Here is a 16,769-nt window from a genome sequence, read left to right as displayed (position 1 = left end):
AGACAACTATTCACCATCGGTGTAAAAGTGACGACTATTCATCGGTGACTCCCCACCAAGTTGACATGGCAACAGCGTCCAGCTGTGTGGACACCAAACACCTTGCCCAAGTCATTTTTAGATTTCATCTTGGGCAGAGTAATAGTGTGTTTTTTCGTCCAAGTGTCTAACGAGAGGGTGGCATTGGCCCTGTTGTCACTGTGTTGGTGATAGCATCACTTTACGGATCGATGCGCGAGGGACGTTTGTGCCCAACGTTTGTCGAGCGAATTGCACCCAATAGGAGCGACAGCCAGGTCATGCACGTCGATGGAAATTGAGATCCGACAAGCTGGTCAAAATAATTAACTCGCGGAAACCATGCCTGATGAGTGGCTTGTCAAAGTGAAGCGAAAACGTCCTGCATCATTCCCCACCGGATTTGGGCCCACGGTGGATTGGGAAATGGTAGCTAGCTGCCCAGTCCGTTTGTCATGTCATCAATGTCTCAAACGAGCGCTCAAACGGATCCATTGCACGTAGCCAAAAGCGTCTGCATCATCAAAGATGTCTGACAGGTACAAGGAATAGATGAAGAGATGGGAGAAGAGATGAAGTCGAACAATTCGAGAAGACGAGGAAGGAAGAAGCTGCCCCACATTCCTTCCAAGAAGAGGAAGGCGCAGTAGGCGCAACGGGCCGCACCATGCGGTGTAGTATGCTCTGGCAGCCGGCTATTGGCCGGCGCCTTCGAGATGGGCGATACAGCGTTCACCGAGGCCTCAAGGTGCATCCTCCCTTGCCCCTTTTGACTGCTAGCCCTGGATTCGGACAGGAAATTGCGTTTACCTGCGGCAATCTGATTAATGGTGCCTGATGACAAGGGGCGGTTGGACTTCTTGCTGTGAATTGTCACCAGGGGCCCGAGGCTTGCAACATGCCATTACTTTTCGTTTTTGGCATCTCATCTCTCCTTACTTGGTCAGTTCGATTCACATGACGACTGTATGCATGATCAAAACCAAGACAGCAGTAGTGTGACATTCGTTCAACCCGGTCTCTGCCGACCTTATCTGATGTGGATGAAACCTACATTATTGATTGCGGCAGCAAAATCCATAGTTATTCGATTCCTTTGCATTTTCAATGCATTATTTAGCAAGGGTTGGAGCTCTTCACGGCATCTCTTGTGACTTTATTGGCTGGATTTAATAGCAATAACCGCCGTCAGTCTGAAAAATCAAGATCCAATTCTCGTAACTTCTAAATGCTGGCATTTGTTTATACCTTTTTAGGTAGTAGTCGCATTGCCCAATCAGACAACCCAATTGCAACTATGAGGTACAGAGATAAAGGCCGATTACATCGGGATCGCCATACCATCACCCCTGGGGTCGCTTCCGGCGCTGTAGATCAACTTGCCGTCATCCCGATGCGCCCTGATCAATTGCCCACGCCCAAACATACCCCGCTCGTGCCCCTTCAATACTTCAACTCGGTGGCCCAGCTTGCGCAGTCCTTGGATGGCCGCCTCACTTACTCCATCTTCCACATAGACTGTACGATCCAATACCCTCCCTGCCTCAGGCATCCCCGCACCGATGCAGATGCGCGGGGAATCCAGTGCCGCCTGGGGGTCGAGGCCAAATGCCAACATGTTCAAGAGAACCTGCACATGGCCTTGTGGTTGCATGAAGCCACCCATGACTCCGTACACAGAGTGAAGCGAGCCGTCCAGATTAGTGATCATGGCGGGAATTATCGTATGATAAGGGCGCTTTCCTGGGGCCAGGACATTTGGGTGATCTTGGCTAAGAGAAAAGTTGGACCCTCGGTTCTGCAGGGTGAAGCCACATCCAGCGGGGATGATGCCGGTTCCGAAGCCAGCATAGTTGCTGTTGATGAACGAAATTCCATTGCCGTCCTTGTCCGTAACTGCAAAATAGACAGTGTCGCAGTGGTTATGGGCCGGACTCCCATGATCCAGGATATCGGTCGCTTTGTCAGCATTGAACAGCTTTGCACGCTCTGCTAGGTAAGGGCGAGAAATGAGTTCATTCGTGGGAACCTTGACAACATCCGGATCCGTCACCCACCAACTAGCATCAGCAAACGCGATTCGCAGGCTCTCGATGACGGCGTGGAGGTATTCTGCAGAGTTGTGTTGCTCTGGCGTAAAGTGAGGGATCTGTCCCGAGCGCTCTAGTTCCTCTAGAATACCCAATGCCATCAAGGCGACGATACCCTGGCCATTTGGAGGGTGCTCCCATATCTCTACTCCGCCTTCGGGGCTGCTATGACCTTGCTTCTTACCCACGCCTTGCCCACTAAATGTCAATGAGATGGCGTCAACCTCTTGGCTACCAGTCTCGGCATGGCTCTTCAAATCATCCAATGTGAGATACCCTCCCAGGTCTCTAACGACTTTGACTAGTTCATTCGCTACGCGGCCTTCGTAGAAACCCTTTTTGCCTTCTGCAGCTAAAGCCCGGAATGTTTGGCCTAGCGTGGGGTTTTTCATAATCTCGCCTGGTAGAGGTGCCCTCACTCCATCTTTCGCAGATGCATCATTTTTGAGCATCTCTCTAAAGTTGGGGGATGCATTGCGGACCTGCTGCTCTCCGCTTTGCCACTGGAGTGCGGAGTCAGTTCATGCTTTTTTTTAGCGGAAAGCGTTGTCTTACGAAATTTGATGACAGCTCGGAAACAGGGAATCCCTCTTCCGCCAATTCGATTGCCGGTGCCAATATCTGCTGCAATGATAGCTTACCACTGCCGAATTTCTCGATAGTGTCCACCCATCCTGCTGCTGCACCAGGTGTTGTGGCAGCGAGAGCACTTGTCAGAGGGATAGCGCCTGCATCATCCGGAGACAATTTCAGGTCTTTGCGGACATCTTCCAAGGAGGCTTTCATTGCGTAACGGCCGGAGCCGTTCATGGCGGTGATCTTTTTTGTCTCCCCATTGTAGAAAAGACAAAACATATCCCCGCCAATCCCCGTTGAGCTTGGTTCAGTAACGTTCAGCGCGGCGGCTATAGATTTGGTTTAGCTAGAGTTTTATCATAAAGATTTTAGGGTACCGTGAATACCAGTTGCTACAGCAGCATCCTAGAAAACATCGTCAGACTCATGCAACCAATTGATATACGCTTTTATTTGAATTGACATACCGCTGCATTTCCGCCTTCTCTCAGAATCCTTTGGCCAGCCGCTGCAGCCAACGGCTGAGTACAAGCTACAATGCCCTTTGTACTATGAACCGTGCTTCTTCTACTCGGAAAATTGATAAATGCAGGCGCCGCATTGGGGTAGATTGCCTTGGCCGTGAGTGTCATATTGAATTTGTCGGGCGCAGAATATCAGTCTCCTAGTGACGGATTCGAGTGGTCAAAGGTAGCGAGTAACAAGAATCATTATTATCAATGAGAATAATTCCAGGGGACACGCTATCTAGCATGGGCCTCTGGCTCAGTGGCTCATCGTATCGCGAACCCCTCATTTCCGGCTCTCGGCGAATGGCCGTCTTGGTTAGAAAAGCGGAGAACAAGAATCGGAAGACCGCCGAACATGCTGGATGTGCGTGAAAAGACGTGTAGTATAGGAATTGTTTTCGAGGGAGCTTTTTGAGAAGAGAGGAAGCAAGTTAACGATCCGCTAGGTTCTTTCCAAAGTATCTATAATGGCATGCGCGGCATGGGAAGCCCGAGGCATCGCATCCACACCCCGCACCTTCCGGACCTTAGCGGAATGACCTCTTTCCGAATCACGACCAAAGTGAAAAGTTCCTTGAAACAACGATGATATTTCTCATGTTTTCATATTACTTGCCATAGCCTTCAGCTTTTCTAGCTCGTATGAGCTGGTCAGATTGCTTTCGAATATTGTCCCTGGGATAGGATGGTGGTTTTCGTCGACTACGATGAGGAGGATTCGTACAATGACGCGTATCACCATCGCCCGCAGGATGTTGAACCAGCCTTCTATTCCGGTATACAGTCGAATGGAAGGATCGCTGCATCTACTGTGACTACGAAGTACCCTAATGCGAGCTCTCGGTCAAGCTGTGTCGACATCGCTGCAGGGCGCGACAGCGCGTCGAGGTCGATCGAGTCAACAGGACAAGCAGAAACTCTCAACTTGGATGCTTTTGGTCGCTCTTTAGGCTGCTATCCGTGAGTCTTTGATTGTTATCATACTCATGTCAGTGCTAATGGCTTCCAGTGTTGTTAGGGAACTAGCTCGATACTTGGACTTGAATAGCCTCGATGCCCTCTCTAGAACATGCCGCCAATACCGAGTCAACTTGATGCCATTCCGCGATCAGCTCATCAAACGAACCCTGCGGTGCGAAAACGAATACATTCAAACGTTGAACGAACTTTTGGCCAAGGGAGCTGCGATACCGGAGAGCATCAAGCATGTTGTTCGGCTGATGAATCAGGGCAATGCTGATGCCGCAAGACTCACGAGTGGCAAAATTGGAAAATGCGCTCGTGACATGGTGGGCGACTGTCGGAGATGTGGCCGGGTGGTTTGCAGGGTCAGTTTGGATATCTAGTCGGCCAGTGATTTTCTTGTTAGCTGATTGCATGCAGAACTGCACGATTAAACCTCCCAGTGCGGTGATGCTAAAGAATCGACTGCGCCGTCTTTGCACTACCTGTCAGACAGCACCGCTTGTTGACCACCTATCTCCGGAAAAGTGGACATCCAACTCAGAATCCGACCATCCGCCTGCGTTTACGTACTTGGCCTTTGCCCGCACTCCTTGTGACTGCGAAAACGCAGTCTGGCTATGTCAGACATGTGGCCATTCATTGCGCAATAGAGATACAACCTATCGACGTATTTGGACGTGGAGAACTCATTATAGTACGTATCTTGGGGGCGGCCTAGGCACCGGTATTGGGGAAGGCTGTCAGGGTGTCAAGTGCGGGAAAGGCGCGGATTGCCTGGCTGCTCAAGTGATTGAAGTAGAGGTAGATGCTGAAGCAGACGAGTCAATGATGGCGACACCAGATCCTCACAACCATGGCCATGACGACCATACGCATAGTGACCGAGAACTCACTCCTTGGGGCTTACCTCAAGGCAGGCTGGACAATGTCCAGCACGACGATACGCCGGGTTATTTTCAGCAGGAAATAGTCGGCATTGGAGGTGTCGTCAAACGCAAGTCCAAGAAAAGGGTCGCAGTGGGCGCATGCGTGGATGAACATGAAGACGAGCGAGAAACTGGCAAGTATCTTTTATACGAAGAAAGTGGTCAAGATAGGGCGTGCTGTGGATGGTGTTGGAGAGTTATCCCTAGTCGTAAAGACTTGGAGGGCCATTGACCGTGGACAAATGTGTTGAAACAGTAGATATCTTTCCTCCGCATCTTTTGTTTCGCGCCGAATGGTGTATATATGTATAAAATTTCTCGGTGAGGACAAAGGCAGTGTTGATCCCAGAGCGTTGATCAATTGATCAATTGATAACTGTCTTGACGTCCTCAAGATCAGTTGTTGTTTGATATCAATTGGCTAACATTGCATGATTGACCAGTGGGTTGGTGATGCATATATATATCATCAATACATATATAAATACTAGAGTTAATATCAATTGATATAGCGCTTGTATATGCAACATCTCCCCTTAACTGTTCAATGTTTTTAAATCCCTATTGGTTTTAATTTTGAAGTGCCAATATCTCAATGGCGCTTCACGTCAAAACTTGAGGAATCTATACTATGTATTCAAATCGCACCGCTGGTAGGCAATGGATGCCATCACTAAACTGAGCATCTTAATCCATTTATTCTTAGAGGAACTGCTTGATTTACGGAGACAAGAAAACGACAGGAAAGTATTTCGACATCAGTTGATCAATAACAGTAGATGTCGATAATGTCCAGCGATGCAATGTATCCTCTATTAGAACAAATATATTCAGTGTTTGGTTAATGCCAATTGGTATCGACGCGATAAATATATGTAAAACTTCAATGTTCTATCATAACATTTAGAAATTATGATATCCACTATGCTTCAAATGTTGCATTAAATATATCAATTTGATATTCTCCCACTATCAAAAGCGCTCAAGTGTTGCTGCTAATGCATGTAAAAATATAAGATAACAATTACAAATTAATATTATCAAAAAACGTGTTCAAAATTAATACACTCTACTATAGAATCATCCAAATCCCGAGCTGGAGTGTCCACGTAATGGTCAGCCCACGTGCAATCATTATTTTCCATTATGTAAATGTGTACGTATAAATTATGGGTGTGGTGGTGGTGTTGACGGGAGGGATTATTATTACCCACTGATCAAGCGGTCAGCACCAATGCGAATTGACTTCCTAATTATATTTTATAAGCCACGCCAAGCCAAGCCAAAAAAAACAAGGAATTATATATTTTTTTCCTATTGGAGAAGGCATGCGAAGTTGGGGAAAAAAAAAAAAAAAAAACCTTGTCACACAAGCGTACGGAGTAAATTATTATTATTATTCATTAATATGATCTATTATCAGCTCGTACAGTTACGGCTGACTTACCTGCTACCAGCGGCGAGTAACCAAGCATATTTTGAAACTTGGCGTGCAGCGAGTGCAGCCACAGGAGAATAAGCAATAATAAATAATAATAACCAACGAAAAAGAAGGTTATTCCTAAACTACCTCTGTCAGGACTCACGTCCGACAGATAATATTGTCCTAATGATATACGAGAGGCAGCCCAAGGAAAACGTTGTGGTATCCCTCCGATATCCCTGCCAGCGTGATATTATTTTGTCTATACGAGGCTAGGATCTATACGAAAAAAAAACCATCGATCAAGTGAAAATGGGAGAGATACGAAGGGGAGGAAGGATTCCCAATCTCTCTGCCAAAGAAAAAATAAAAATAAAAATAAAAATAAAAACAACATAGTATGCCCGAATGTCGACATGTGGTCGCTGTTCCCACCGGAGAGCGCCGATGAACTATTCTTTCTCTCAAGAGTAAAGACTCCTGAGCAAGAAAAAAAAACGGGCAAGCCAGCGAATTAGAAGTTTTCTCGAATGTACTTGGGCAAGTCATTCGATAGTTCGCGAGGGGCCTGACGATCAGTTGACAAAAAAGGACCATCAACAAGGCGGGAAAGCGACGATCGCTAGTATCGTAGTTGGTTAGTACTACGTACAACAGTTCACCGCCCAACACACATCATGCACGCATGGTTTGAAATTACCCATTGGTCTGGAGCACGGAGCACGCAAAGAAAAAAAATATACGACACACGTAAGATAAAAACGAACTTGTTGGCGGGGAGAGTACTACTACTAGTGAGAATGGATAGTCGTGACGCAATTTATTGCGATAAGCAACTGAGTTGTTGTTGCTGATCATTTTGGCGCAAAGTTTGATAAATATCACAATCAGCAGCAAATCAGAAAACGAGGAGCGTTCACGCATTTGCTCCGGTCTTCCCAGTTCGACACAGAAGGGAGGATGTAAGTGAGGGATACGGCTATGGGAGGATTTTGACAAGGCTTTCGTTGTCAGTTCAAACTCGATTATACTTTGTAGTAAAACCACAGTTCAAGTCCAATTCAGCAAAATAATAACAGTAATGCCTTTAACGGGCGACCTTATCTTTATTCTCATCAACGGCCAATGATAATCGAGAAGCTTTTTCGCATGATAGGCCGAAGTTCAAAGTTCAAAGTCGGCGATGTTAACTACTAACCCGGGGATCTATCTACTCTGAACCACGTTTGCCAATATGTGCATGATGACCAACTGTGTAACAGCGAGCGTCTTCTGCAGGGTCAGACAAGACTCTCGAGAATCCCTGTTCGATCGGCCAAGGCGCCGAATCGGGAATGTGGTGGTGACGCATGGAAGAACTTGGCAGTAGTTACTACTTAATACTAACTAGGGTAGTACGTACTAGTACTGTCAAGACTCAAGTAGTACAGAGTATAGTGGGTCCTGGAAGGGGGTCACATGGGCGGGAAGAATGTTTCTGGAATGTTTCCAAAATTGGACCACATTGCGGGGCTTATCATGCAGGAGCCAATAGTGGCAGCAGGCGTGTCGCAATTATTAGAACAAGTTCGGCTCGTTTCCATTTCGAGTTCAGGCACACCCGGTCCGACTAATCACAGATGCAGATAGATTACAATACCACCCCACACAAGACTGGTGTTTGCCAAGGAGCCGATAACCTTGCAGATTAGCCCCGCCATTAGTATCAGTAAATGCATTACGGTCATCATCTGCTACGTGCACCAACAGATCTGCGCGACAATCCAAGCCACACACGGCAACAAGAGACGACTAGGACAACTAGTACGTTACTAGAGTATTGTTACTAGAGGATGGACTACGGACTCCGTACGGAATATTCGTTATCGCCATGCTTTGACCTTCTAGAAACTTAATCGAACAATTAAAGTGTGGCAGGCATCATATGTATGTACCGAATAAAACCAGCCAACAGTTACATCGTCCCCCAGGAGGTGGCCTTGGCATGTCGGGTTACTGCTTGTGGAAGCGATCGCCGATGCATGTAGTTCCCGGTCCTCCTGTCGAGACCCGACACTGGACAAAGAAGAGTGAACGCTTGCGTAGACAGCAGTTCATTGTTGGAAGTATTCAAAAGAAGCAGCATGCTGCCGAGCGCCACCGGCTGATCGGCTTGATATGAAACAACGGTATCATGCACGCCCCAGACACGGAGTGCAGGTTAACTGCGGATGGTTAGGGTCATCTGGCGCATCGAGGTAACTATTATTGCCACTCAATTATCTGAGATGTACCGTCGAAGCTTTTGCTATTTTTAGATGCGGATATACATACTCGGAACACGAGGGAGACAATCCATACTGATACTCTGTACTTGCGTATCCCTGATGGTAATGATGACTGTGGAATCATTCCTGTTAAAGTATATAGGAATATTCTAGATGCAATTAATAATAATATGGAGTGTGATAGATGCTAACAATGCTGGAATGTATCCTTGCTGGGGTGATTCCTTGTGGTGTTGGTTTTTGTGCCACCCTTTGTCAGTGGCGTTGCGGCGTGCAGGTGACAGTACTACCCCGTAGCATATGCCTCGTATGATCTAGCTCTGAATGTGTCAACTGTTGATGACATGCATCTTAATCAATATTTAGCGTTTGCATATTATTTTGGCAATGCTGTATATTCTACATGACTGGCAATAGTAATAGTCTGTATATACAAAGTCAGGCTCTATACCGTGGAATAGAGCCAATAGCGCAGTCTCTGACATGATTGGCCAGATAGAAAGAACCTTGCAAGCCACATGCTTATCTGTTTTGCCTGAAGAAGAGTCTCATCTTTTAGAGCGACTATATTATGTAATAAAATAATGGGAAAGTAATACGCCGTTATTCCTTCGTCACCAAGGAATTGATCAAGTGATAGCATAAACGTTAATCATGATAACCAGGTGAATCAGTTGGCATTTTAACCGTGGTTGCTAGCTTAGAGAGCCAAACTTCAAACCCGAATAAGGTTTGTACATATATACACATGACACATGGGGTAGTATGGCGCAAATGATAGTCGCAAATATCTGATTACTGAACATTATGGCTCAAATGTTTTAGCTCTTACGATGTTAATGTGGAATCTGCTCTCCGACCACTTTGTCAATTGATTTTTACGCGTAATTTGGATAGAAGAGCTCGAATGTTGACTCCAAGGTCCTCACAATCCAGAACCAACGTGCTGGGCCAAGCCGATCGATCAGGTTCCATGGTTCCTAGGATAAGCTCTGTTTCAGGCCTACCATTTACTATTTACTAAAAACTTAAAAATGATTCGGAAGACACTGGTCGATAAAGCTCCGACTCGAGATGGTCTTTTTTTTTTGCCACTGCGTGAACAAATGACTCGGCAGAAATCCATAAACCACTTTGCTAGTTACTAACTAGCGCCATAGTGGGAATGCCTCGATAATGAAGCTGTTGATCGGCCAATCGCCGGAAGATGCAAGTGGGTCTACCCCGTACGTACCACGAATCCTTGGCCTGCAACCGATTAACTAGACTGCCATTATTGAAAGGAGAAAGTAAAGTCAAATAACACATGAGTCAGTAGAACTCCTGCCGTTTCCGGCAACACGACAAGTATGATCATGATGGATGGGAGTGCTCCATACGGATAGAAAGAAACCCCCGACCAACTGTTTACTATTCAGTAGGGGTTCCATGGACTTGCAAAAACACCGAATCGCTAGCCCAAATGTCGCCATTGGCCATGCCGAATCTGTCCCAGCTATGGAGTAGATGTGTGTCGTATGACTATGAACCCTGCCCCGGGTATATGGGCAAAAGTCACCGATACCAATCATGTCATTGCACGGAGTAATGAAATGCAATAATTTTATATAATAATAGAGATTCTTCATAATAGAAAGAGTGGTACGAGTTTCATCGCCATTGCCGTTTCAACTTTCACGGTTGCAATTCTTAGTGTTCCTCATTCCGCGCGAAGGATTCGGCACCTGGGCTAGGCCCGGGTCACGTGACGACTAACAAGGTCGCAGTTCCAAACGAGAGCCGACGGAGAGCCGAGCAGTCGGTCCAATCATGTAACACGTGGGCTGATCCGCAGTGGGGCCCTCGGTCAATTTGGAGAATGAAGGATGGAAAAGGCTGCAATCCTTCCATGCTAGGCCCAAAGCGGCACTTTGCAGGAGCGGCATCCCTGCCATTTGAGTCTTTGACATCACGTTTAAATCCATCCATTACGTAGGTCGCACTGGCAACTGTATCAGGATTTGCCCAGACCAAGTAAGCATGGAATGCAGTCTTGGTACGGCATATTTCTTCTCGGTACAACCAGGGTTTACGTAGTTACACCACATGCCAACAAACGACAAACGGCAGGAAAAAGAAAAAAAAAAACGGGAGAACCTCGCATTAGTTGCGTGCTCGAACTCTGCAGTCTGGTGTGTCGAGAAGACAAGAAGAACTCGAATTAAACGCCTAGCGTTAGTTTTAATTTTCTACTAACTCTAGCAAGGGCGGTAATAACTAATCTCCCCACATACAACACCTTGGCTCTCCACCTTGTATTACTGATACTTAGTATTATTATCCACCTGGAGATATTAATATGTGGAGGTAAGAAACATCATCATAGTAATATTCTTACTCCAAGTATGCACGAAACAGGTACGTACTCAAAGCGGGAAATTTGGTTGTTAGCTCCTGTTAGTAGAACTTGTTACTATCTTCGGCATCCGTCAGGGGTCTGTGTGGTCCAGCTGGGCAGCAAGTGGGGCCCAGCCACCCTTGTTCTATACGATTGGACCAATGGCTGGCGTTTATCTGGTGGGACTGTAATATGTATTACACCGTGGGCGCGCTTTCCCCTTTTGGGGTGGGCGATCGTCCGACATGGCCCAACACGGAAACAGGGATCGGCAAGGCGCCATGACAAATGGCCAAGAGAAGCAACCGCCGTTCGTTTCGAGTCAGGCCGTACACTAGCACTCATGTGCTGTGTATGCTGCGCTCAGGCGGGTATAATTATAGAATGTGATTATAGAGTATGGAGTACGGAGTAGTAGTATATTAGAATAATATATTATTACTGTTACCATAATAGAATAGATTGCGAGCACTAGTACGGAGTCCATATATACTATATACCATGTAGCTATAATTAGCCCATCTTGAACAGTGTATTCTTTATTCTTTATTCTTGTTTTGACAATAGTATTATCGAATATACTATATTATATGTAGTGTTTCCTGATTGGCAGGGCGATGAATCATGGCTGTACGTAGGATCAAGAATAGAACAATACGAGCTTATTCATTCTTAAATTGTGATTTATAAATATCTCTCCAGGCTGAGCCCGAGCACGCAGCCAATCTCAGTCAGCTGCGCCAAAGCTGAAATGCACATTGAGTTTCCCTTGCCGCAGTCAACACAACACGCGCCAATCATCCCAGTTGCCGCTGCATCAAGCAATATTGTGTTATCAGGCTGACGCTATTTCGGGAGATTCGCCAACGTGTTGGCAGCCAAAAAAAGCCACCTCCCCACTGGGCCAATGACAAGCGCCATTAAACCAACAACTGTTGCCAGCGGCTTCTCCAGATCAGCGTCTCCACTGGTAATAAATTATAATTAATATAAGGATGGTGATACCTACTATCTAGGGTACTCAGTACTAGTACTAGTACTAAAAGCCAAACGACGAGGAGTCTAGTCCTATCTTAATTTAGACTCCCCAGTCCTGTATCACCCAAGTTTCCAAAGGGAAAGGATAGCACTGCGAACTATCGTCAGCACGAACGGCTGCATACTAGCGGGCTGACGGCGTATTTCGGCAGCCGTGTCGCGTACGTAAGTACGGAGTAAGTACATACCGGAATAAATTACGGGCGCGAGCAGCCCCGCTCCAGCCGCTCCTCTCTCTCCCAGCACGGCTGGAGTTGGTGGGGTGGGGCGCGGCCTGCCGTGGTAATCGTACGTAATCGGCGCTCAGCCGCATAGAAAAAGAGACTTCAGGCCGTCCATGTATTGTACCGTACTGTACAGCCCCATCCCGTACTGTCGTGACCTGCATACGGGGATCATCAAGAAACCGCTAAAGCATCGCGCTGCAGGGCTCTGCGTGCCGGCCTTGCTCTCGCGCCCACGTTTCGACAACCCTCCAGAGATGAAGGGTCCCGCTTCTTGCGATCGACAATCATAGTCCGATAGCATTACTAGCAGTTTAGCATCTTCACAGTGCTTACTGCCGGACATGTCGCGATACATAATAATCGCTCCTTCCCCCCCTCCTCCTGCTGCTCCCCATCTTGCTCCTTCCTCTCCATCACCACCATCGCTCCTTCCTGCGACCAATTCTTGACCCAAAGTAGTCACACTCCCTCTTCTCAAAGCTCAAAGCTTCCAATACTCTCCTCCCAACAACATCAACATCATCATCAACAACAACAACAACAACTCCTCAAAAGCCCGTCGCTATTCAAGCTTTCGCTCATGGACAGGGAGCTCATCGGTTACAACTACTCACCATACCACCACGGAGCAAGCATTGGCCGTCCGCTGTCCGCTGCATCGTCGACCTCGACTGCCTACAGCTCGGCCTCGTCTCCCCAAGAGTCGTCTCATCGTCTGGCTGCTCGTGCGCCTGCTCCCACCTCTGCTCCTTCTAACACAATGCGCCGCGCAAACACAATGGCTGAAATTCCTCTGCCCATCACTTACACGCCCACTACTCACCGCATCAGCAAGGCCAAGAAGGGCAAGCGTGTGCACGCTTGCGAGTTTCCCGGCTGCAACAAGGTCTTCACTCGTGCCGAGCACCGCCGCCGCCATGAGCTGAACCACAACCCGGAGGCTTCCTTCCCTTGCACCTACGACGGATGCCGAAAGGCCTTCCATCGCTCCGACCTTCTGGCTCGCCATATGGAGCGACAGTATGTCTCCCCCGATAGCATTCTTATCTCCCCGGTAGCTGCTAACCGCTTATCTAGCGAACTGGACGGCCAATCAGACAGTGCTAGCGGCCGCTCATGGAGACCCCAGGGCAAAACCACCATCACTTCCGTCCCCAACAGCATGGTCACCTCGATGCCGCTGGATGTGAGCTCTGCTTCCTATCCCACCAGCCAGGTGTCGACTCCCATGTCTGTCGGTAGCCCTGTCATTGGAGGCGCTATCCACCCGGACCTCGGCAGCGACCTTGCCCTGCCCTGGAGTGGCATGGAGATCCCCTTCCAGCCGCGCCCAACCGTCTTTGGAAGCCACATTCGTGATTCTTCAGACGACATGCCTTTCTACTCGTCTCCAGAGACCTGTGGCTCGCCGGCCTCCGACTATGTCATGCCACACCCACCATCTGCCCCAACTTCAGTCATGGAGCCATATGCTTACCATGATCTGGCCGCCTCCCCTCTCCAGCTGCCTACATCGCGCGAATGGGATGGTGTTGACATTGTTCCTGCTCCCAACATGATGCCCGTTGCCATGGATGGGCACCAGATGATCCAGCCAGTAGGTGAACCTTCCTCTCTAGGTGCAAAACCACCCACGTACTCGAGACTAACTTGCCTCAAGAGCATTCCCCAGTACAGCTCTCCCACGTGGGTCGGGATGAATGGTATGCACTACGAAGAGAACTTACTTCAGCGCCAGGCGTCGTTTCCGGAACCGACAGCATGGAGATCTTGGACACTCTAAAGTGGCAAGATTGTTTTGAGTATTATTGGCAGCATTTTCATCCCCTTTTCCCCATCATTCATCGCCCTACTTTTCTCGCAACAAAGCCCAGTCCGTTGATGGCCGGGGCCATGGTTGCGATTGGCTCGCAATATGACACCCGCCCCAACTCCAAGGAGTATTCTCTGTCTCTTTTAGAGGCCTGTTTAAAACTTCTCGCTAAACGATCCCCAATTACCAGCCGCTCTCGTGTGGCTGATATCCAAACCGTCTTTTTGCTTGAATTCCTGTCAAAGTTTACGTCTCGGAAAGCAGATGTGCAGATATCGCATCGGTTTCGGAGTCTCTATGGCAGTTTCATACAGGACAGGCACTGGGTGCATGTGAACCCTCTGGCTGTCTTGAACACATTACCCGCCCAGTTTCCTCCAGAAGCACTGAAAAGTGCGCAGAACTTTTGGGCCGAACACGAAACCCGCCGTCGTGTTTTGCAAGCCGCCTTTATTCTTGATATTCAACAGTCTGCGTTATTTGGCCAGCCTCCTGTGCTGCTACAGCCCAGTTCCGCTCCAGCCAATGCATGGCAGTCAAACTCGCGCATGATGGACATTCCTTTCCCTTGCGCCTCAGACCTGTGGGAGAGCAACAATCCAGGCGACTGGTTAGTGTCGGCGCGATCCTACATCCCGGTTTCACTGGCTACTGCCGCTGCTAGTTTCAATCAACATTCGGGACTCCGCCCTGATCAGATTGACACTTTCCAATCATCTTTACTTGTTGCTTACGGATTATCCGGACGTGCACAGGGTGGGGACCCGGAGAGCTCACTACGTGGATTCACCGCGCTGGAAGATGCGGCTGGTGACACTCCCATAGTAGCTTCACCTCATGCGCGAACACTCTTCATTGTCCACACAATGCTTGCTACTCGATACACTCCGGTTCATACTTTATTAAGTGTCAGCGGAGAATCATGGCTCTTCAACCAAAAGCTTGCCCATGAAGGGGACTTCCGAAGCGCCAAGATTGCTCTTCGACAGTGGGTCTCTGACACGGAAGACGTGAAGAAGGCGGTCTGGCACGCGGTACGTGCGCTGCGTTACATTGTCGATGATCCCGACGTACTTTTATCAATATCGGCAACGCCGGCACAGTGGAACAATTTCCTGCCAGCACCTCCACGGTCTAGCGCTTCGAACATGCTGCAAACAAATTGGAGTATTTACATTTGTGCTCTGATCTGTTGGGCGTACGGATTCGAACCTAACAATTATCCGGCACAAAGCGCTGATGACGACGTTGCTGGACTGTCTCGGGCGTATATTTACAACATGATAACGTTGGCGCCAATGTGGGAGCATGTCTCGCGCAATCACATTCCACCTCTGCTCAGATGCAACACAACGCCACTGTTGAAATTCATCCGAGTGTCTCGGTTCCGCGAGGCTCGCATCGGCGGCTTGCTGAACGAAGGCGACCAAGTTCTCGCACGTCTCTCCGAACCCCGGGGTGCCCATGGTGGCATCAAGGGCATGTGGAGCTTTTGAAACTTTTCTCTTCTTTTGACTATACCTTATAACAGCAACTCTACGATGTATATACTACTATGATTTTGGTTATGAGGCGCTTGTCTTTTGTTTTTTGTTTTGTTTTTGGAGTTTTGATTTGATACACGTTATGATCTTTTTACGTCGTTATGCCTTTTACTATATGTACCATATACCCCTGCTCCGTCACATTTGTGAATTGATGTACACGATAAGTTAGACTCAATTGGTGGCGTCTTGTCTGTTTGATGCAACAATGTAAATAGTGAATTATCTTATGGTTAGAAAGCATGAACATTTGAAATCTCTCAGTTGAAATATTGTCTCAGTCTCATTCCATTAGCCAGTCCTCGGAACCAGTGGAGCGGATAGAGGAGTCGAAGCATCCAGGCCAGGCCTTGGCGACAATGGACGATGGACCATGGCCTGAGCGAGCCGAGTTGCCTTTGCCGCTGGTACTGCTGCCACTGGAACACTCTGCCTGTTCTTGCTCGGATAATAATCACACTACGAGTCTGTCTGAATCCTTCCGTCTCCACCAGGCTGATCCTTCTAGAGGTAGATCGGTCAGGGCGGATATCCTCGCTAGCAGCAGCGTACAGAGTACGTAGTTCTAGTAGTATTCTACGTATGGAGAATCTTTATTGGCTAAGCCTGTAACCGGCCTGGAAAGTCTGGGTAGTGGCAGGATGAATCCAATAGAAGAAGTTGAACTAAATGTGCGGATTTCCCCTGAGCTCTGCATGGATGCACGTGGGCGCGAGCGACGATGCGCAAATACAATTACCGGCCTAGAGGCTAGTATCCTAGTAGCTTGGTAGCATCTGCTCAACCTAGACGGGACTAGTGACTCCATACTACGTACTGAGCAGGAATGAAACCCTGATACTAACACATGTGTCTGTCCGTATGAGTATTAGCTGCAGTGGGCAGTCTTTTTTTTTTTGCTAGATAGTTGCATCCACGGGATAAGATTTTGGCTCGCTCGTTTATTATTATTACTATTGCACAGACGTACGGAGTTCTCCATACTACTACCCCTA

At 47.9% G+C, this 16,769-nt stretch overlaps 3 protein-coding genes across 3 annotated transcripts; 2 read left to right on the top strand and 1 right to left on the bottom strand.

The window, feature by feature from the left end:
• Window positions 1-1,339: 1,339 nt before the first annotated feature.
• On the bottom strand, window positions 1,340-3,316 carry TRUGW13939_10763 (uncharacterized protein; the record flags this gene model as incomplete). The annotated part of the gene is made up of 4 exons (XM_035493873.1): window positions 1,340-2,611; window positions 2,664-3,013; window positions 3,071-3,089; window positions 3,152-3,316. The coding sequence occupies 4 exons, from the start codon at window positions 3,314-3,316 to the stop codon at window positions 1,340-1,342; spliced, it is 1,806 nt and encodes a 601-aa protein (XP_035349766.1).
• Window positions 3,317-3,878: 562 nt separating this feature from the next.
• TRUGW13939_10762 (uncharacterized protein) lies at window positions 3,879-5,317 on the top strand (the record flags this gene model as incomplete). The annotated part of the gene is made up of 3 exons (XM_035493872.1): window positions 3,879-4,153; window positions 4,203-4,521; window positions 4,577-5,317. 3 exons carry the CDS (start codon window positions 3,879-3,881, stop codon window positions 5,315-5,317), a joined length of 1,335 nt encoding a protein of 444 aa, XP_035349765.1.
• A 7,680-nt stretch (window positions 5,318-12,997) lies between these two features.
• TRUGW13939_10761 (uncharacterized protein) lies at window positions 12,998-15,726 on the top strand (the record flags this gene model as incomplete). Its single annotated transcript, XM_035493871.1, has 2 exons — window positions 12,998-14,018; window positions 14,078-15,726. The coding sequence occupies 2 exons, from the start codon at window positions 12,998-13,000 to the stop codon at window positions 15,724-15,726; spliced, it is 2,670 nt and encodes an 889-aa protein (XP_035349764.1).
• Between the last annotated feature and the right edge of the window lie 1,043 nt (window positions 15,727-16,769).

Source organism: Talaromyces rugulosus, chromosome VI, assembly GCF_013368755.1.
Source record: "Talaromyces rugulosus chromosome VI, complete sequence".
NCBI lineage: Eukaryota > Fungi > Ascomycota > Eurotiomycetes > Eurotiales > Trichocomaceae > Talaromyces > Talaromyces rugulosus.
Note: the sequence above shows the minus strand (reverse complement) of the source record. Positions and strands in the feature narration are given on the sequence as shown.